The 22,834-nt window shown below is 40.8% G+C and overlaps 1 protein-coding gene across 1 annotated transcript in view; it reads right to left on the reverse strand.

Annotated features, from left to right (window-relative positions):
* Positions 1–4,742: 4,742 nt before the first annotated feature.
* The window catches only part of tmem170b (transmembrane protein 170B), a 103,480-nt gene continuing 85,388 nt past the window's right edge, over positions 4,743–22,834 (reverse strand). The window contains exon 3 of the mRNA XM_078539175.1: positions 4,743–13,616. Coding sequence (XP_078395301.1) covers positions 13,486–13,616 — 131 coding nt within the window. The 3' untranslated portion in view covers positions 4,743–13,485. The remainder of the gene's footprint in view (positions 13,617–22,834) is intronic.

Here is a 22,834-nt window from a genome sequence, read left to right on the forward strand (position 1 = left end):
ACTTGCATTTCCTCTAACTTAGTCTACTGCATTCGTTGCTCCCAATGTGGTCTCCTCTACATTGGAGAGACCAAACGCAAACTGGGCGACTGCTTTGCAGAACACCTGCGGTCTGTCCGCAAGAAAGACCCAAACCTCCCTGTCGCTTGCCATTTTAACACTCCACCCTGCTCTCTTGCCCACATGTCTGTCCTTGGCTTGCAGCATTGTTCCAGTGAAGCCCAACGCAAACTGGAGGAACAGCACCTCATCTTCCGACTAGGCACTTTACAGCCTTCCGGGCTGAATATTGAATTCAGCAACTTTAGATCTTAAACTCCCTCCCCCATTCCCACCCCCATTTCGGTTTCTTCCCCCTCCCTTTTGTTTTTTCCATTAATTTGTATAGATTTTTCTTTTCCCACCTATTTCCATTATTTTTAAATCTATACCTGTAATGCCCTGTCAGTCTTTCCACCCCACCCCCACTAGAGCTGTACCTTGAGTGTCCTGCCATCCATTCTTAATTAGCACATTCTCTTAGATAATATCACCACCTTTAACACCTCCCTGTTCCTTTGTCTGTAACATCTTTTGATTATCTGCTCCTATCACTGCTTGCTTGTCTCTACAACCACCCCACCCCCAACTTCTCTCCCCCTCCCCCGACCTTAAACCAGCTTATATTTTACCCCTTTCCTAACTTCACTCAGTTCTGCTGAAGGGTCATGAGGACTCGAAACGTCAACTCTTTTCTTCTCCGCCGATGCTGCCAGACCTGCTGAGTTTTTCCAGGTAATTCTGTTTTTGTTTTGGATTTCCAGCATCCACAGTAGTTTTTTGTTTTTATCCAACGTAACCTCCCTACTTTTGTAATCTATGCCTCGATTGATAAAAGCAAGTGTCTCATATGCCTTTTTCACCACCCCACTAACATGCCCCTCCGCCTTCAGAGATCTAGGAACACACATGCCAAGGTCCCTTTGTTCCTCAGAACTTCCTACTGCCATACCATTCATTGAATACTTCCTTGTAAAATTACTTCTTCCAAAGTGTATCACCTCACACTTTTCAGGGTTAAATTCCATCTGCCACTTATCTGCCCATTTGACCATCCCGTCTATATCTTCCTGTAGCCCAAGACACTCAACCTCACTGTTAACCACATGGCCAATCTTTGTGTCATCCGCAAACTTACCAATCCTACCCCCCACATAGTCATCTATGTCGTTTATATAAATGACGAATAATAGGGGACCCAGCACAGATCCCTGTGGTACGCCACTGGACACTGGCTTCTAGTCACTGAAGCACCCTCCTAATCATCACCCTCTGTCTCCTACAACTAAGCCAGTTTTGAATCCACCTTATCAAATTACCCTGTGTCCCATGTGCATTTGCCTTCTTTATAAGTCTCCTGTGTGGGACCTTGTCAAAGGCTTTGCTGAAATCCATATAAACTACATCAACTGCACGACCCTCATCTACATACCTGGTCACCTCCTCAAAAATTTCAATCAAATTTGTTAGGCATGACCTCCCTCTTACAAAGCTATCCCTGATCAAACCTTGCCTCTCCAAGTGGAGAAAATTCTGAAGGAGAGAATCTTTCTCCAATAGTTTCCCTACCACTGACGTGAGACTCACTGGCCTGTAATTCCCTGGCTTCTCTCTACAACCCTTCTTAAATAGCGGAACCACATTAGCTGTTCTCCAGTCCTCTGGCACCTCCCCCGTGGCCAGAGAGGAATTAAAAACTTGGGTCAGAGCCCCTGCGATCTCCTCCCTTGCCTCCCTCAGTAGTCTGGGACACAAATCATCTGGACCTGGAGATTTGTCCACTTTTAAGCCTGCCAACACCTCCAATACCTTGTCACTCCCTATATCAATTTGCTCAAGAACCTCGCAGTCTCTCTCCCAGAGTTCCATACCTTCATCCTCATTCTCTTGGGTGAAGAAGGATGTGAAGTATTCATTCAACGCCTTATCGATGTCCTCTGGCTCCACCCATAGATTGCTCCCTTGGTCCCTTATGGGCCCTACTCTTTCCCTGGTTATCCTCTTCCCATTGGTATACTTATAGAATATCTTGGGATTTTCCCTACTTTTACCAGCCAGAGCTTTCTCATCTCCCATCTTTGCTCTCCTAATTGCTTTCTTAAGCTCCACCCTGCAATTTCTGCACTGCACTAATGCCTCTGCTGATTTGCTCCCCTTGTACCTGCTAAAAGCCTCTCTTTTCCTTCTCATCATATTCTGAATATATCTGCTCATCCATCATTCTCTGGGCTTGTTACTCCTTCCTATCACCCTAGAGGGAATATGCTGAGCCTGTACCCTCCCCATTTCCTTTTTGAACGTCCCCCACTGCTCCTCTGTAGATTTCCCCACAAGTAGCTGTTCCCACTCTACCTTGGCCAGATCCTACCTTATTTCACTAAAATCCACTCTCCCCGCAATCCAAAACATTTTTTTTGCAACTTGTCTATTTCTTTGTCCGTAACAAGCTTAAATTGTACCATGTTGTGGTCGCTATCACTAAAATGCTCCCCCACCACCACCTCAGCCACCTGTCCGGCTTCATTCCCCAGAATTAGGTCCAGCACTGTGCCATCTCTTGTTGGACCCCCTACATATTGACCTAAAACGTTCTCCCGTACTTTCAAGAAATCCACTCCATCCAAGCCCTTAACACTATGTCTATCCCAATCCATGTTGGGAAAGTTGAAATTACCCAATACAACTACCATATTGTTATTTTTTAAACACCTCCGCAAATGTGCACATGTTTGCTCCCCAATTTCCCACTGACTATCTGGGGATCTATAATAAACACCTAACAATGTGGCTACCCCTTTTTTATTCCTAAGCTCTACCCAAAAAGCTTCATTCAATGCCCCCTCCAAGGTATCATCTCTCCTTACTGCAGTAACTAACGCCTTAACTAACAATGCAATGCCTCCTCCTCTTTTACCCGCTCCTGTCTCGCCTCAAGATTCTATACCCCGGAATGTTGAGCTGCCAATCCTGCCGCTTCCTCAACCACGTCTCAGTGATGACTACTATATCATAATCTTATATTTAGAGTTCCATCATTGAAGATGAAATCAGGAGGCTCAGAAATATAGACTTCTCTCTCCCAAACGGATGTTGACGCTGCTGAATTAACATTTTTAACACAGATATAAACAGATTTAATGAACAGAATTAATGATCTGGAGCTAAGGTGGTTAAAATGGAATTGAGGCGCAGATCAACCATGATTTAATTAAATAACAGAACAGGTTCAAAAATTAGAATGGCCTAGTCTTCTATTAAAAAATATTTTGCAGGTGGTGGAGGGCACTCTGCCTTGGTGGGAACAGGGAACAAGGGAGCAAAATGGACCCAAATCCATATTCTTGATTAGTGCTAAGGTTTTGGAAATGCAACCTTTACTAAGTGTACTACCTGTCTTGCCATAGTCATGTGACTTTGCCAAGAGGCAAGCTGTCGGCTGCCATTTCTCAAGGAAAAGAAAAAGGAAAAAGTGAATTAAGGAAAAGCAAACAAAATGAAGGCTGCAAAAAAAAGTGAATAACATGAATAAATTTTCCACTCCCTCTCCAGTAGAAATTAAAGGAAATATGTGGCAAAATTGGCAGGTTTTTGACTTACAATGGCAAAACTATGAGATTGCAACCGACTTAATTAACAAGCCTGAACTGATAAGAGTAGCCACACTTCTCACGCTGCTGGGGAGGGACTGTTACAAAGTCTAATTGACGAACAAAGAAAAAAGATGGAGATTTTGAATGCCTTGAACACCAAGTGAATGTTACATGACCTATTCTCCCAAATTATTTCATACAAGCTCAAGCTTCAATTCTTTGGGAGCAAGTACTTGGTTATGGAAGCAAATTTTTCTGTTGGACATTAGGAAAAAACATCTGAAGCAAGCATAAGACACAGCAATGCTTAAGATGAAGTGAGGCATTTTATTTTTCTAGCTTGACATGTGAGGTGACGGGCATCCTACGTAAGCGAACAGCCACAGTTAGAAATTGATTGTTAAAACCGTGACAGGCAAGAACAACAAAGGTAGTCTTGTGGGAGGTGAAAGCTGTTTAAGAAATGGCCACCAAAATACTTGAAAGAGGAAAGAAGCTTGCACACAAATTCCAAACTGCAATGCTAGATAGTCAGGGAAGTCATGCAAGCAAACATCCTACTGTTCTCCAATGCAGAAGCAACTTACAGCATATACCAAAAACCAAATACAAACACAAAATGCTGTAAATACTCAGTAGGTCTGGCAGCATCTGTGGAGAAATTGAGGTAACATTTCAGCTCAATGATCATTCATCAGAACTGAGGAAAGGTCATTGTCTAGAAATGCTAATTCATGTTCCTCTCTACACAGGCATTGCCAGACCTGCTGAAAAACATTCCCTTTAACATTTAGTTGACGATGATCATTTTCTTTTGCGTACGGTCTCTTGAAATTATTTCTTGCATGGCCATGCATCCATAGTAATTATCACAGAACAAGGCCTGCATGATACAGCCAAGCAGCAGCCTGGAAAGTACAGCTTAGTGGGATTGGCAACATTTTCTGTTTTTATTTCCTACTGTTGTGTTGTATAGCACATTGGTGTTATGAGTTTACTAATATTTAAGTGATAAACTTCAACAATAGTCATAAACAACATCCATCATGACTAGCATCATCCATCCTGATTAACTTCATGTTACAGCTGAAAATGGAAGCAGGCCGAGCCAAAATAGTTCACTGCAAAACTTTATTCTCCAAGTAATTATGTACAATACAGGGCTGTACGTAAACAGGGAAATAAAAATGGTTGTTTATAAAAGAAATTAAAAACCAGAATATACATTATTTACAGCTTTTAAGTAATTATCATACAGTAAATGTAATCAAACCCGATCCTAGAGTCCAATGCACCTGAAATCACTGGGATGATGACGGAGAGAGGCAAAACACTAAGTGAATGTGCTACACGTACATAGCCATGTACTTGAAGCCAAAAATTCTTTCATTGGCAAAATATAAGTGAGCTATTCCATTTTGTATTTTTATTCATTTTGACAAACAAGAAGAAATAGCAAGCTTGTTGTAGGAACTTCTAAACATCTCCAAACTGACAAGAATTCATTTTGAAGAGGTCAACAACGAAAAAGGGTTTTGTTTAAATACAAAAAGAATATGCTTCTTTTCATTCTGACTAATCAGGTTGGGTGATAGAATTTTCTCCACCACAGCAGTCAACAACAGCAGACCACAATGTTGCAAACAAACAGCATGTTACATACAATATTATTTACACATGGACTGAAACACTAACATTGAATTAATTTAATTTTGCCCCGACTAATGCATCTTCCATCTATAAAGAGTAACCAAACCTTTCTATTCCGTTCAGATACTAGAAAACAATATTTTGGGAGATCTCCCCTTCCATTGACAGTTACAGGTAGACAGTATTGAATAAAAGTTACATTTAAATATTCAAAACTGATTCCAAAGCATCCAATAACCCCAGCTTTTTGGTTTCTTCATGGAATCTGGCCTCAAATTGTTCAAAAAGTAATACATCTAAGCTTTTGGAATTGATACTGTGAAGGCCCATCCAGTTCCAGACTTCCTGGTGGCTTTATTTAATTCCCTAGATAGTAGACATCATGTGCTCCCTGCAAAGATTTTATATTTTCTTTTTAAAAAAATGCCTTTTTAAAATTGTTAATGTATATATAATAAAAACACATGTTGGTTACGAACAACACAGATTGGCTCAATTGGTTGGGCAAAGATCAGAGAGATTCTGAAACTAACTGGCAGTTGAAAACTTTCAGATGGGAGGCAACATTTTGAAAAGTTATACTTCGAATCTCAAGAATGCTCCAGTTGGGAGAAGTTACCAAGGCCTACAAGATGGCTAACAATACTGCCATGTTACTCACTGTTTTAAAGTATGTTTAAACAGGATTTGGTGAAACAGTTCCATTCTGTTCACCAATGTGTTCTGCAGCTGGTGTAATGTATTCAGGCTGCAGGAAAACAGAGCTAGAAGGGAGGCAATCTTTTCCTTCGCCTGTAGAGTGCTTCATGCTAGGTGTACCTTCATACATCTGGTAATTCACTCAATTAGTCATTCTTCCTTTGTTTAGTTACCAGAACCAGGAATACTGGCTGACCTTTCCCAGGGGAAGCCAAGTATGGCTTCATCACTGATCATCCAACTCGGGAATGCAGGGAAAAAATTACTGCAAATCAGGTCCCTTCAGACAAGCATTGTGTCTGTTTAGTTGTAGCCCACTTCCATTGCTGAACAGGCGGCAGTATCTAAAGGGAAGACAGTGCAAGAGTATTTGCAAGCAAGGAGCAGCTTCATGTGCTGTCCCCACTTCCCGAGGTGTGGTAACACTGTAAAACAGGCATCAAGCCTGGGATGATCTTGATCATTATGGCACAGAGAAATTGGGGAGCCCCTTTTAAAGGAAAAACTAGAATTTCCTGGAATTCGTGATAAATACAGAAAGAGTAAAACTGCATCATCTCTTCCCAACTTCCCGATTCCCTCTCAGAGGAATAGTGCATGGGAATAGGGCTTTAGCCAGTTTTATGCTGAAAGATTGCAACGCTTAGAAGTCACCTATTAGTGCAGCAGATTTCTGGTGTTTGATAAGAATTTTTTTTTCAGACTTGCTTTTTAAATGAGACCTGTACACTTGTATACTTAATCAAATCTGACTGCATACAAAAACGTTCACATTCTTGTTCCCCACCACCCTCCCTGCCATGCGTTCAGAAGGACAAATAGCTGGAATGATCTTCCTAATTCCTGAAAAGCACCTGAAGCAAGAACTTATGTATATTAATAATTGGATGATCAGAGATCCAAATTTGCAGATGACAGAAAGAGATACAATTAGTTAAACAGGAAGTTATGAAAGTACATAGAAAGGCTAAGTAAAAATATGACAGATGGAGTTCATTGTGGGCAAGTGCAAGTTCATTTACTTAAATAAGAGAAAACAAATGGGAATATTCTTTTAATGGTGAGAGATTAAGAATTGTGTTGGAGCAAAGGGAGTTAGATGTCAATGTGCACAAAAGTTAGCGCACAGGTACAAAATGCAATCACAGATTGTTGGAGGCCAATCAGCCCAGCCCCAGGGTATCACTGCAGAAGTTCCACAGGATAGTGTCCCAGGCCTAAACATCTTCAGCTGCTTCACCAATGACCTTTCACTAGCTAAAGGTTAGAATTGGGATGTTCTCTGATGATTGCACATTTACAACTCCTCAGATGCTGAAGCAGTCTGTGCTCAAATGCAGCAAGACCTAGAGAACATTGTCTTGGGCTGATGTGGTGCGTATTTACTTGCTAAGTGTCAGGTAATGATCATCCCCAACAAGAAAGAATCTAACCATCTCCCATGACATTCAACTGCATTACCATCACTGATCCCCACCAACATCCTAGGGATGCAATTGAACAAAAATTTAACAGAAATAGCCAAATACCTGTGGCTACAAAAGGAGATCAGAGGCTGGGAATTCTGCAGTGATTAACTTATCTTCTGACTCCCCAAAGTCTGTCCACCAACTACAATGCACAAGTCAGTTGTATGATGGAATACTCTTCAATTGCCTGGATGTATGCAGCTCCAACAATACTCAACATCCAAATCAGTCTGCTTGATCAGTACCTCATTCACCACCTGTGTGCACCCGCACCAGATGGACTACAGTGACTCACTATCACCTTCCTGAGGGCAATTCGGGATGGACAATAAATGCTATCCTTGCCAGCATTGCTCTCATCCCAAGAGTGAATAGTAAAAAAAAAATGTTGTCCATTATCCCAAGATAGCTGTAATCCAAAGCTCAGGAATTTATGCTGCTTCAGCTATACTGAATCTTGATCAGACCCCATCTGGAGTGCTATGTTCAGTTATGGGCACAAAATCTCAGAACGATTTATTGGCCTTGAATGGGGTATATAAAGTTAATTATTTTAAAAAGTGGCTCATCAGAATAGACTTCTTGGATCTTATTTTTAGATTTAAAAATATTGTCCTCAGTTTTAACAGAAACAATAGGCTAAGGATACTGTCTGTTCTTTTTATTTCTGTACAGTTCTTAAAACCATTACAATGGGTTACCTTCTTTTGCAGAAACTTTTTTTGTGCATTTAACAAGTCCATCACTCTATAGGAATCACTGGAGCTCAGCGTTTACAGTTTTTGTTTCTTGAAGAATGTTTCTTGGGAATTCTTTGGCAATTTGTTTTCTCCCCAAATGTAATAATAAAGTTTGGCAGAAAGAAAAACATTCCATGCAAGTTGACAAAAATAACATGCAATTGCATGGAATCACAAATACATGATACCTCAGAAAGACCTGGCACTCATTGAGCTTTTAGTTTATGCAGGTTAAACAGTTTTAAATATATTTTAAAAATTGTAAACTCACAGTATTGACTGAAGGGAAACAATACAGACTTTCTGGGAGTATTCACAGTTAACACTTATTTGATGCTTAACATTTACAATACATTAAAAAGGTTAAAAAATGAACAAACTAAAGAATTTTCAGAAAGGAGGAAATGCAGTGCATTAAGTGATAATTTTTGTTCAAATGTTTTTTATTTAAAGGTTAAGGGTTCAACACCTGTTCAACCCACATGCCTGTTACTAGCTTGTTTCACTATCTTTTCAGGTAGCTAAAAAAGGCTAATGAGGTAGCAGAAAAAATTAAAATGATAACCAATAAAATCTTTAACACAAGTGACAGAAAGAGATGAGTAATTAAGCACCAAAACAAAAATTCACAGCAAACTTGTTAGTTTAAGAAAGGGCCAATGAACATTTCAGATGTAGTTCCTTCATCAGAATCAAACATTCCTTTCAGCTCTACTAAGGAGTTATCTTCCAGTTTTCATTCCTGAAGAAGGGTTTTGCATCTGAAATGTTGAGCTGCCTTTTTCCTTTGCAGAATCAGGCACAGCTATTGTATATTTTTTGATTTTCAGTACTTACAATTTTTAAAAATTTTAAATAATTCAGTATACCTTCCACAAAATAACAATTTATCAAATTTCTTGACTAAAAATTGGAACATGTGCAATGCCTCAATTACTGTTTCACAGTGACCAAGGTATCTGATATTGGGTTTAAAACAATAAAGTTTATTGAGTAGCAAATCTTCCCAAAGATTCAAAACAAAGGATGAACATTTTATACTAGATTTTCAAAATCTAATGCAGACTTTATAAAACCATTTAAAATGAATGGCATACTGTCAGCTTATCAAAAAATCTAGGCCTTTTACAGCAGTATACTCTTTTTCAAGATCACACATGGACAAATGCAGACCTGCATCCACATTACCATTAATAAACTGCCAAAGATCTAATTTCTCATACTATCTCAAAGATGAATGTGTTCAAACTAATGAAGATTATGAAGGCATTGTTAGGAAAATTAATCAGTATGATCCAAACAAAGGTTACTCAAATCCATATTACTCAAGGCATTTAAATGGAGATGGGGGTCTGGGCCTGGGCCATCATGTTTGAGCAAGTGAAAGGGTGCGCACAACACAGAACTGTTCTGTGGAGCTACCATCTTTTACACCAAACAATAATAGTTGAGAATTTTACATGAGACAAGTTCTTCTGCCTTCTCTGTATCAGCTAATAATCTGTGGAATTCTCCGTACCAGAAATTCAGACAAAGTTGAACCCGGACTCTTCCTGATCCGTTTGGCTCAGATCTACATTGTGCAGTGCTTTTACTGACCAAGTCACCATGGAAGTTCGAGGTCTGTCATTTTGAGAATGCCTTAGGAAATTGCAGCTATGGATTCCTAGTCACCAACTGTGTGGCTTAGTTATTCAAACTGTCCAGTCTACAGTGGGAGAGGTATGGTGGCTAAACAGTAAATTCCATTGATGCTACTCTATAACTTCCAGTGTGCATGTTAACTCACATTTTAGTGTATAGTGCATAAAGCTTTATGCAGCTGGACATTTTTCTCTTCTGTATTTTTTTCTAATTTTAGAGATTCAATTCAGCTTAGAGCTAGTTTGAATTCAGTCTGTATAAAATAACTGAAAAAGGTTTGAAACACACCCAAGAGTATTCAATAGGCTCTTACTAAATATTGGTAACAAATACATGATATTTTGAAACCGAGCTGCAGCATGACCATTCTCAGACAGATTTATTGCAGCTTCAAAATAAAGAACCAATAAGCTTACTGGAGTAGCATTACATCCTACTATCTAGCAAGTAGAGAACACAGCGCTGGACAAAAAAAATCAAACATCCAGGCATTTGATTAGAGCTATGATAAATACTGATCTTTAATGAAGTATAAAAATATAGGTTAGACTTTGTTCTGAGAGATTACTTTTTGGATCAATAATAAAGAGGTAAAATATTCACAAGAAAGTTTACAGTAGAAGGTGTTAAAGGAGAGTCTGAGGCATTGAGATTTATTTGTAGAACTCCACTTTGGAACACAAACAGACACAATTTGGGTATTCCTAGCATAAGCAGGAAAAAACAGTGTCATGTGCGGGTCACAAGGAATGTGAAACTATGCTAAATTGACATTCTTTTGTTGTGTTCATTGTTTACTCAAATAATTCCAAGAAAGAAACAATGTTAGAAAATGTGAATTTCTTACCAATATATAGTTTTAGTTCATGTTGGCAGCAGAAATATTTTAGTCACTCATACCTACATAACTATTAAAGCCTAGATATCACAAGCAGGTAAATCCATATCAAACAAGTTACAGAATGAAGCAGCATTGATGGCAGTGGTTTGGAAGCAGATATAATTTGAAGAGGATCTTTCATTTTATCCAAAGATTCAACAGCTGCGATAGGAATTAAGAGAACACATGGAATTTCAGAGCCTCATATTTGAGTCTATCTGCACACTGTGTCGAACTGTAGATGTTCAGTTCTCATAGCAATAGTGAAAATAGAACACATACAATGGAGGTGGAATTTCCAAAACATGATGTACAGAACAAAATTATGGGCATTGCCATCATGGATGGATTTACGCCACATTTACAATCAGGCACAAAGATTTTTTTTTTAATCACAGTCCTCTCTCCTGAAAATGTATTTCCAAACTTGTGTAGATCACTAAACAAGCATTTAAGGAAATGGGCTTGAAGAGAAAATTTTAAAAGTCCAGTCTAGCTTTCAGATGTACCTTTGCCTTCTCAGTGCTCTACTGATATTTTGTTAACAGTTTGAAGACAAGCTGGCAATTTCTAGATTCAATGAAAGGTTTACTTATTGGCTGGGCCCAAAGGAGAATATAACTACAAAATGTAGTAGGCAAAATAATTAAATACAGTACATTCCTGCCAACTGTGCACTATTTCTGGCGTTACATTGATGTTAATAGCATAGCTCTTAGATATAAGGCAAGCTATCCCTTTGTGAGTGTATCCCTCAGGGTGGTGTGTAGAGGATAACCCATAGAAAAAAAATGGCCAACAGAAGTCAGTTGTCTCTTTTTCTGATAAACCAGCAACACATCGGAATAGTTTGTACATCAGATATACGTGGGTACGGTCTCCTGTCTCCATGGATGCAAAGCAGGATTAAGAGAGGGCGGGTCAAATGTCAGAGACAAATTTTAAATCTTCCATTGCAATTTGAAGAAATGTGTTCAATCAGTACTGATCCTCTTTGGAGGCAGCTTGAAATTTGTGCGGTATATATATTAGGGACACCCGTGAACATTTTAATGCTAAAACAAACTAAGCCTGATGTCATGACGTCGGCAAATACATTAGTTAGTATAAATGAAATTAAAAGCAGTCTGGAACCAACCATATGGATCTTGATGTTTTTACAACCACAACTTCTAGCAATTAGAGTTCAAGTTATAACCAAAGTTTAAAAATGATTTACAAAAAAGGAATTTACTTCAACTAAACAAAAAAGAACTAGCAGCACATCAATGGGCAACGTCCCACTGATCAAAAATTGTAAGTGGGTGTCCAGGTTTTACAAATCTTTGGTTCCAGTCCCAGTTTCAATGTTACAAGTAAATCAAAACGTGCAAGTGCACATCCATCCACTGCCCAGTAATGCCCATCTCTTGCACCATCAAACACAAGAGAATTCTATATGCTCTGAAACTACTGCTATAGTGCAAGTATCAGGGTAGTTCCAGCTGTGCATTTTACTATAGTCATGTAGTTGATAAAACTAGAGGGGCAGTGCACAACAGTCATGCTTTAATACACCAGGGGACATTGTCAATGTTTCTCACTTCCACCTAATGGTCAAGAGCCAGTAGATCCACCTATTGCAGTTGGGATAAGTTTGAGGAGCATGCAAACCTAAAAACTTGAATGTGGTCTGCCTAGGAGACCAGTCTGTAAACTACTGTACAGCAACTTTTGCCGAGGAGGCTGACCCTGTAAACTACTGTTAGCCGTTTGAACCATAGAAAGAAAAACTCCATGAGACAAAGGGTGAGTAGGTGTACAAATGTTTGAATTTCACAATCATTCAGAAATATGCAACTATATTTTCCTAGTTTCACTATGAATTGTAAACTAAGTGAATAATAGGTCTTGTGGGGTTTTTGCTGCTGGCATGCACCCTGCTAAAAGCTAGCTTGTGCACAATTGTACTGGCTAAAGGTGACATGCTCAATAGACAATAGTGAGAATCCCAAGTCAAGTAATTTGTGTACTTATATAGTAATTCCTTCCCAAAGAGAACAGTTGAGTAGCAGGAAGCTTCATGTGCATTTTGAAGCTGCAGTAATGAACGAAAGCAAGGTTGGTCATGACAAAAGTTAAAACGGTAAAGCAGCACATCACTAATGGTAGTATTGTATTTAAACCTATTCACCTGGTGGGGCTTTTTGATCATCACAACACACACACAAACACAGTAACCTCAGGTTTGTGGAGTGGGGGGTGGGGGAAGAGAGAACGGGAAACATCATGTCCAGTTCTTGTAATGATCGTACTTATTTATGTACAGGAGTAAACATCTCCCCAGAGTCCACTTTTTACCTGGATACCACAGTTCACATTTTCAAAATAATGTTTAAAAACTTCCAAGTTTGGCACATGTAATACTGACACTCTCCCTGCAGTTTGTATTAGAGTGCATTTACAGTTGTGTGCATCAGTCACCACTAATGGTCAATATGACTGGTAACTACAAAATCCTTTGCTTGTGAGGCTTCGCTGACTCATTAGTCACCTTCATGTCCTCCTTTCTGGAAAAAGCACATATGGTGCTGTAGTGCAGAGATCCAAACAGCAGACTGTTTTTCCCTACTTGCCTGGAGATCACAAAACTTTGCATCTTTCATACAACTTCCTGACCTTGCAAGTTGGCATTCAATTCTGGTGTCTTTCAGCAGGTTTTTCCTCAAACTTTCATTTCCTTCCCCCTCATTAAGAACTCCAACAGTACTTGCTTAGTTTATTGAAATCTGCCCTCATAGGGTGGCTAGAATCCTCGAGAATGAGATGACAACTGTGAGCACTGTCTGTCCAGCACCAAATACCAATGCCTCAAGTGGAGCCATGGTCTTTCCTGCTACCCTGTACACGCCAGCGACTGCTGCACCTATACAAAAGAGAAAGAACAATTACTTAAATAGTAAATCACAAATATTAAAATGATGAATGTTAAATACTTGTGAATTAAACAAAGATATTCCAGCAAAATAAATTATATATGCATCTGCAAAAATACAGGCAAGGTTTGCAACCAATGGAACCAACTGTCTGAACTTAAAGTTGATAATCACCAGGACCAGATGGGGTGCATCCAAGGATACTGATGGTGGATTGCAGAGGTACTGGCTCTAATCTTCCAATCATCTTTAGATACAGGATTGGTGGCAGAGGACTGGAGAATTCAAAAAAACGTGCAAAGATAAACCCAGCAATTGCAGGCTAATCAGTTTAACCATATTGGTGGGGAAACTTTTAGAAATGGTAATCAGGGGAAGAGCGTCCTGTAGTCAGCATCACGGTGAAGCAGTCTGGGAAGAGTGTCCTGCAGTCAGCATCGCGGTGAAGCAGTCTGGGAAGAGTGTCCTGCAGTCAGTTCTTGTTAAAAATAAGAGTGACATCACAAGACAGCGCGAGAGAGTAGCGGAAAGATCAGAACCAGCGCGGGTACGGGGAAGTTTCAAAAAGTAACGTCAGCACAAAGGTGAGAGCTGATTGGTGAGTAGTGGGTAAGTGTTTTTCTCCAGATTAAAATAGATTAAGCTAAAATAAGAGTTCTAGTTTTTATTTAAAGTACATAAGTAATTTAACTTTTTTTTTATTGGATTTAAATTAAAGTCTTTTTTTTTCTACTAGAGGCATGGGAGGGCAGCTCAGTCCTGTGTTATGTACTGCCTGCAACACGTGGGAAGTCCTAGACGCTCCTTGCACTCTGACCGGCCATAAGTGTAGGAAGTGCAGCCAGCTACAGCTACTTGAGCTCCGAGTTTTGGAGCTCGAGCGGAAACTGGAGGCACTGACGCGCATCCGCGAGGCTGAGAGTTTCGTGGATAGCATGTTTTTAGATGTGGTCACCCCACAGCTTACAGAAGTGCAGACAGAGAGGGAATCGGTGACCAGTCAGAAGAAAGATGTCAGGCAAGTAGTCAGGAAATCCCCAGGGTGCATCTCGCTTGAGAACTGTTTTGTGTGTTCGAAAATGGTGAGAGTGGCGGCTCCTTTGGGGAGTGCAGCCATGCTCATGGCACTGAGTGGCTTAGCTGCACAGGGGTGGGGGGGGGGGAGAAGAACAATAGTGGTAGGAGACTTGATAGTAAGGGGAACAGCCAGACATTTCTGCAGCCATAGACGTGACTCCAGGATGGTATGTTGCCTCCATGGTGCCAGGGTCAAGGATGTCACTGAATGGCTGCAGGGCATTCTAAAGAGGGAGGGCAAACAGACAGATCACGGTATATATTGGTACGAAAGACATAGGTAGAAAGAGGGATGAGGTCCTGCAAGCAGAATTTAGGGAGCTAGGAAGCAGGTTAAAAAACAGGACAAAGGAGTAATCTCTGAATTACTTCCAGTGCCACGTGCTAGTGAGTATAGAAATAGGAGGTTAGTCCAGATGAATGCGTGGCTGGAGAGATGAATGCGTGGCTGGAGAGATGGTGCAGGAGGGAGGGCTTTAGATTTCTGGGACATTGGGACCGTTTCTGGGGGCGGTGGGACCTGTACAAGGCGGACGGGGTTGCACCTGAACCGGAATGGGACCAATATCCTTGTGGGGAGGTTTGCTAGTGCTGTTGGTGAGGATTTAAACTAACTTGGCAGGGTGATAGGATCCTGAGAGGAGGTTCAGCAGGGGGAGATACACAGCCAAAATTAGAAGAGAACACAAGTGAGTCTGGAAGGCATAGAAATTATAGGCTAGTTAAGGCACAAGGGAGTTTGGCAAGGTTGGATGGTATTTATTTTAATGCAAGGAGTCTGACGAATAAGGCAGATGAGTTGAGGGCACAAATTAACACATGGAAGTATGATGTCATTGCTGTCACAGAGACATGGTTGAGAGAGGGGCAGGATTGGCAGCTCAACATTCCAGAATATCGGGTCTTCAGGCGAGACAGGGAAGGAGGTAAAAGAGGAGAGCGTATTGCAATATTGATCAAGGAATCAATTACAGCAGTAAGGAGGGATGACATCTTAGAAGGCTCCTCAAATGTAGCCATATGAGTAGAACTTGAAAACAAAAAAGGAGCAATCACATTTCTGGGAGTGTACTGCAGGCCCCCAAACAGTCAGAGAAATAGAAGAGCAGACATGTAGACAAATTTCAGAGAAGTGTAAAAATAATACGGTAGCAATAGTGGGGGAATTCAACTTCCTCAACATTAACCGGGTTAGTCATATTGTGATAGGTTTAGAGGGAGCAAAATTCTTAAAATGCATCCAGAGAACTTTTTAAGCCAGTACGTAGAAGGTCCTACAAGAGAGGGGGCACTTTTGGACTTAATTCTAGGGAATGAAGCCGGGCAACTGGTAGAGGTATCAGTGGGGGAGCATTTTGCAGATAGTGATCATAACTCCATTAGATTCAAGGGGGTTATGGAAAAGGACAAGGATGGACAGAAATCAGAGTTCTAAATTGGGGGAAGGTTGATTTTAATAAGATCAGATATGAGTTGGCCAGAGTGGATTGGGGGCAGCTACTTTTAGGTAAATCTGCGTCAGAGCAATGGGACTCATTAAAGGAAATAGGGAGAGTACAGGGCCAACATATTCCAGTTCAGATAAAGGGTGGGACCAACAAATCCAGGGAATCCTGGATGTCGAGGGATATATAGGATTAGATAAAGAGAAAAAGGGAGGCTTATGGCAGATATCGAGGGCTCAAAATAGCAGAAGCCCTGGAGTGGTATAGAATGTGTAGGGGGAGGGGGGGGGACTTAAAAAGGAAATTAGGAGAGCAAAAAGGGGGCATGAAAAAACATTGGCAGGTAAAATAAAGGAAAATCTAAAGTTATTTTAAAAGTACATTAAGAGTAAGAGGATAACTAGGGAAAGAGTAGGGCCCATTAAGGGCCATAGTGGTAATTTGTGTGTGGAGCCGGAAGACGTAGGTAGGGTTCTAAATGAATACTTTGTGTTGGTGTTCACAAGTGAGAGGGACGACATGAGTATGGAAATCAGGAAGGAGGACAGAGATATATTGAAGAAATTAGCATTGAAAGGGAGGAGGTTCTAAGTGGTCTGGCAGGCTTAAAAGTAGATAAATCTCCAGGCCTGGATGAAACATATTCCAGGCTGTTGAGTGAGGCAAGGGAGGAGATAGCAGGGGTACTGGCAATACTTTTCAATACCTCTCTGGCCACAGGAGAGGTGCCAGAGGACTGGAGGACAGCCAATGTGGTACCGTTATTCAAGAAGGGAGGAAGGGATAAACCAGGGATCTACAGGCCAGTCAGTCTAACCTCAGTAGAAGGGAAACTATTGGAAGCAATTCTGAGGGACAGAATTAATCTACACATGGAGAGGCAGGGATTAATCAAGGACAGTCAGCATGGTTTTGTTAAGGGGAGGTCATGTCTGACCAATTTGATTGAATTTTTCGAAGAGGTGACCAGGTGTGTAGATGAGGGCAATGCATTTGATGTAGTCTACTTGGACTTCAGCAGGGCCCGCATGGGAGACTGATAATGAAGCTAAGAGCCCGTGGGATCCAAGGCAATTTGGCAAATTGGATCCAGAATTGGCTGAATGGTAGGAAGCAGAGGGTGATGGTCGAGGGGTGATTTTGTGACTGGATGCCTCTGTCCAGTGGGGTTCCACAGGGATCGGTGTTGGGTCCCTTGCTGTTTGTGGTATATATAAACGATTTAGACTTGAATGTAGGAGGGTTGATCAGTAAGTTTGCAGATGACACAAAAATTGGTGGGGTGGTAAATAGCAACATTAGGTACAACATTAGCAGTCACTTAGACAAGTATGGATTAATTAATGAAAGTTAGCGCAGATCTGGTAAAAGCAAATTGTGTTTAACTAGCCTTAGATTACAGGAGGATATAGACGGGCTGGTTAGATGGGCTGATCAGTGGCAAATGGAATTTAATCTGGATAAGTGTGAGGTGGTGCACTTGGGCAGGACAAACAAGGCACGGGAATACACGATGAATGGTAGGACCCTGGGAAGTACAGAGGATCAGAGGTACCTTGGTGTGCATGTCCACCGGTCCCTTAAGGTAGTGGGACAGCTAGATAAGGTGGTTAAGAAGGATTATGGGATACTTGCCTTCATTAACTGAGGCATGGAGTATAAGAGTAGTGAGGTTATGCTGGAACTGTATAAAATGTTGGTTAGGGCACAGCTAGAGTATTGCGTGCAGTTCTGGAATCCACATTGTAGGAAGGATGTGATTGCACTAGAGAGAGTGCAGAGGAGATTTACCAGGATGTTGCCTGGGCTGGAGAGTTTTAGTTATGAGGAGAGATTGGATAGATTGGGGTTATTTTCCCTGGAGCAGAGGAGATTGAGGGGGGACATGATTGAGGTGTATAAAATTATGAGAGGCATAGATAGGGTAGACAGGAAGGAACTTTTCCCCTTGGTGGAGGGATCAATAACCAGGGGGTATAGATTTAAGGTAAGGGGCAGGAGGTTTACAGGGGATGTGAGGAAGAATTTTTTTTACCCAGTGGGTAGTGAGAATCTGGAACTCTCTGCCTGAAAGGGTGGTAGAGGTAGAAACCCTAGGAACATTCAAAAGTATCTGGATGTGCACTTGCGATGCCTTGGCATACAAGGCTATGAGCCTAGTGCTGGAAAATGGGATTAGAATAGTTAGGCAATTGTTTGACTGGCACAGACTCGATGGGCCAAAGGGCTTTTTTCTGTGCTGTAGACCTCTTTGACTCTAGGTACAACATTAGCAGTCACTTAGACAAGTATGGATTAATTAATGAAAGTTAGCGCAGATCTGGTAAAAGCAAATTGTGTTTAACTAGCTTGAGTTTTTGATGAGGGGGCTGTTGAGTGTAAAAATATGGTTGATGTGGGGTACGTAGACTTCCAAAAGGCATTTGATAAAGTATCATATAAAAAAGCTTGCCAACAAAATTGCTGGAAAAACATCTAAAGTGCCACTTAGATCAATCAAAGATGGTTGATATAGATTGCCTGACTAACTTGATTGAAATTTTTGAGGTAGCAACAAATAGAGTCGATTAGGGACTACATGGGGCTTCCCACATTGATTGATTTTTGAACCAAGGAAGTCACTTTACAGGAAGGATCTTTTTTTCTTAATTCCTTCATGGGATGTCAGTGTTGCTGCCAAGGTCAGTATTTGTTGCCAATCACTGACCAATGCTGACCAAGCCCAGTCCAATATGTTTGATGTAGTCTACGTGGATTTTAGCAAGGACTTTGACAAGACTCCACATGGCAGACTGGGTAGAAAATTAAAAGCCCATGAGACCAAGGGAAGGTTGTAGCTTGGAACCATAATTGGCTCAGTGAAGGAAGCAAAGGATAATAGACAATGAGAGTTTTTGTGACTGCTTCCAGTGGAGTTCCACAGCCTTAAGTCCCTTACTTTTCATGGTACATAATAATTTAGACTTAAACATGGGGAGCAACACTAAGAGGTCTGCAGATGTGGCAAAAGTTGGCCACGTGGTTGATAGTGTGGAAGAATGTTTACTGCAGGAAGGTATCAATGAACTGGTCACGTTGGCAAAAAAGTGGCAAATGGAATTCAATCCGGAGATGTGCGAGGTCATGCGTTTGGGAAAGGGAAATGAGGCATGAAAATACACAATGGCAAAATACTGTGGTGTGAAAGAACAGATTGGTGTGCATGTCCACAGATCCCTGAAGGTAGCAGGATAGGTTAAGGCAGCATATGGGCATAGAATATAAGAGCATGGAGTTATGCTAGCACTATATAACAACACTTGGAAGCTGCAGCCAAGTACTGGTCACAGCATTACAGGTCACGACATGATTGCATGATTACTACATGATTGCAGTAGAGAGTGCACAGAGCAGGGATGCTGCCAGGATTGGAGAATTTGAGCTTTGCTGAAAAATTGGATAAGTTGAGTTTTCTTCAGAAGAGAGGAGACCGAGGGGAAGAGTTAATTGAGAGTATCAAAGTATGAGGGAATGAGACAGAGTAGATAGAAAGGACCTATTTCACTTTGCAGAGAAGTCAATTACCAGAGGAATATATTTAAATTAATCAATGGAAGCATTAGAGGGGAGTTAAGGAGAAATTCTTTCATGTAAATGGTGGTAAGTACATAAGAAATAGGAGCAGGAGTAGGCCACTCAGCCCCTCAAGCCTGCGCTACCATTCAATAAGATCATGGCTGATATGTCCCAGGCCTCAACTCCTCTTTCGTGCCATTTCCTCATAACCCTCAACTCCCTGATATTTCAAAAAATCTATCTACCTCCTCTTTAACTACTTTGTGATCTAGCCTCCACAACTCTCTGGGGTAGAGATCTCCAGGCATTCACTACCCTCAGAAAAAATTCCTTCACATCTCAGTTTTAAATGAGTGTTCCCTTATTCTGTAACCATGTCCCCCTAGTTCGAGATTTCCCTACTAGTGGAAACATCTTCTTAACATCTACCCTGTCAAGCGCCCTCAGAATCTTGTACGTTTCAATAAGATCACCCCTCGTTGTTCTAAACACTAATGAATAAAGGCCTAACCTGTTTAGCCGTTCTTGATAAGTCAACCCCTTCATCCCACGAATCAGCCTAGTGAATCTCTTTTGAACTGCCTCCAATGCGAGTATATCCTTTCTTAAATACGGGGACCAAAACTGTACACAGTGCTCCAGATGCGGCCTCACCAACACCCTGTACAGTTGTAACAAGACTTCCCTATTTTTAAACTCCAACCCCTAGCAATATAGGCCAAAATTCCATTTGCCTTCTTAATTATTTACTGCACCTGCATGCTAATTTTGTTTCGTGCACAAGAACACCCAGATCCCTCTGTGCTGCACTTTGAGTCTCCCTCCATTTAAATAATACCCTGCATTTTCATTCTTCCTACCAAAGTGCATGACCTCACTTTCCTACGTTAAACTCCACTCTGCCAAGATCACTCAACCTGTATATATCCCCCTTGCAGATTCCTTATGTCCTCCCACCTATTTTTGTATCATCAGCAAATTTGGACACATTACACTTTGCCCCCTCCTCCGAGTCATTAATATAGGTAATAAATAATTGAGGCCCTAGGACTGATCCTGGTGGCACTCCACTGGTTACATCTTTCCAACCTGAAAAAGACCAATTAATCCCGACTCTCTGTCTTCTATGTGTTATCCAATCCTCAATCCATGCTAATACGTTACCCCCAATACTGTGAACTCCTATCTTGTGCAATAACCTTTTATGTAGCACCTTATCAAATGCCTTCTGGAAATCCAAATACACTACATCTACCCCTTTATCAACTCTGCTCGTTATATCCTCAAAGAACTCAAGCAAATTTGTCAAACATGATTTCCCTTTCACAAAACCATGTTGACTCTGTTTGATTGCGTTTAGCTTTTCTAAATGTCCAGCTATTTCTTCCTTAATAATGGACTCTAGCATTTTCCCAACGACAGGTGTTAGGCTGACTGGCCTATAGTTGTTTCCTGCTTTTTGGCTCCCTCCCTTCTTGAACAGGGGCATTACATTAGCGGTTTTCCAATCCTCTGGGACCCTCCTGGAATCCAGTGAGTTCTGGAATATTTCAACCAAGTCCTCCACTAACTCTGCAGCCATTTCCTTTAAACCTCTTGGATGCAGGCCATCAGATCCTAGTGACTTGTTGCCCTTTAGTCACATGTCATGAAGATATTAAATGTATATGGTATTGGAAATTATTTTAAATTGGACTTGTAGTAGTGTCTGTGGGTGAGAGTGTGCGCGCCTTAATTGGATTAAAGCAGCTAGTCTGGGTATTTTAATGTATAGTAGCTTCGAGATGTTAAAAAGGTGAAGGATACGTTTGCATTTTGTTGAATAAACCATTTGAAGACTGGGGGTGAAGTCTTGCACCTAGCTAGGAGACAGCATGGAATATGTTTATATTACTAATGGGGAGGTGATGGCGTAGTGGTATTATCACTGGACTGGTAATCAAAGACCTAAGATAATGCTCTGAGGACCTGGATTTGAATCCCACCACAGCAGATGGTAGAATTTGAATTCAATAAGAATCTGGAATTAAAAGTCTAACAATAACCTTGAAACCATTGTCGATTGTCGTAAAAGCCCATCTGGTTCACTAATGTTCTTTAGGGAAGGAAATCTGCTGTCCTTACCTGGTCTGGCCAATATGTGACTCCAGACCTACATCAATGTGGTTGACTCTTAAATGCCCTCTGAACAAGGGCAGTTAGGGATGGGCAATAAATGCTGAGCCAGAGGCATGTGAGTCTAAGCAGCCTGCAAACCTTACCAGTGTCTGCAAAGGAACAAATTGAAAGGAAGCTCATTTTGAATTTGTAAGATAAAATGTGCTTTGCCTGATGTCTGTTTAAGTCTATGGCTTATTGTTGCCTTGGGGAAGATTACCCAAGAGTGATTAATTTGGGGATTTGTTTAAAAGCGATTATGGTAGTAATTTGTAGACTCCTGTTCAAATTAGTTGTTAAATTAATAGATATTTAAGTTATATAAAAAACCTCTGGATACTTGATGGTTTCATTTCTGAATTCAGAGCCACATCTCAAACATACCAATTGAAAATATAAGTTATGACAGTTGTTTAAAGTTTCCCTCTGAGATGTTAAATAACTCAGCCTTTACCAACTGCTGTGCCATAACAACCATTAGTTTGTCAAATACTTTGTCCCTCGTGATAGAGACTGTTACAAGATCTTTCCTCTCATTAACTCCTTGCTTATCTGACATCTTTGGGATGTTTATATTCTCCTCCACCGTGAAGACCAGTGCAAAGTATTGGTTTAAATTACCTGCCATTTCCCTGTTCCCCATTATCAATTCTCTAGTTGCATTCTCCAAGGGTCCCAAGCTTACTTCAGCTACTTTCTTTTTATATACCTGCAGAAGCTCTTGCTGTTTGTTTTTATATTTCTTGCCAATTTTCCTTCATAATCAATTTTCTCCCTTTTTATTAGCTTTTTAGTCATCCGCTGCTGGCTCCTAAAAAATTCCCAATCCTCCGGCCTACCACTAGTTTTCGTTGCTTTGAATGCCTTAGTTTTTGATTGGACAATCTCCTTGAACACCTTTGTTAACCATGGGTGGTTCATCCTTCTCATTGAGTCCTTCTTTTTGACTGGGATAAATTTTTGCTAAGCCTTAT

The sequence above is a fragment of the Cetorhinus maximus genome, chromosome 3, assembly GCF_964194155.1.
Source record: "Cetorhinus maximus chromosome 3, sCetMax3.hap1.1, whole genome shotgun sequence".
Classification (NCBI taxonomy): domain Eukaryota; kingdom Metazoa; phylum Chordata; class Chondrichthyes; order Lamniformes; family Cetorhinidae; genus Cetorhinus; species Cetorhinus maximus.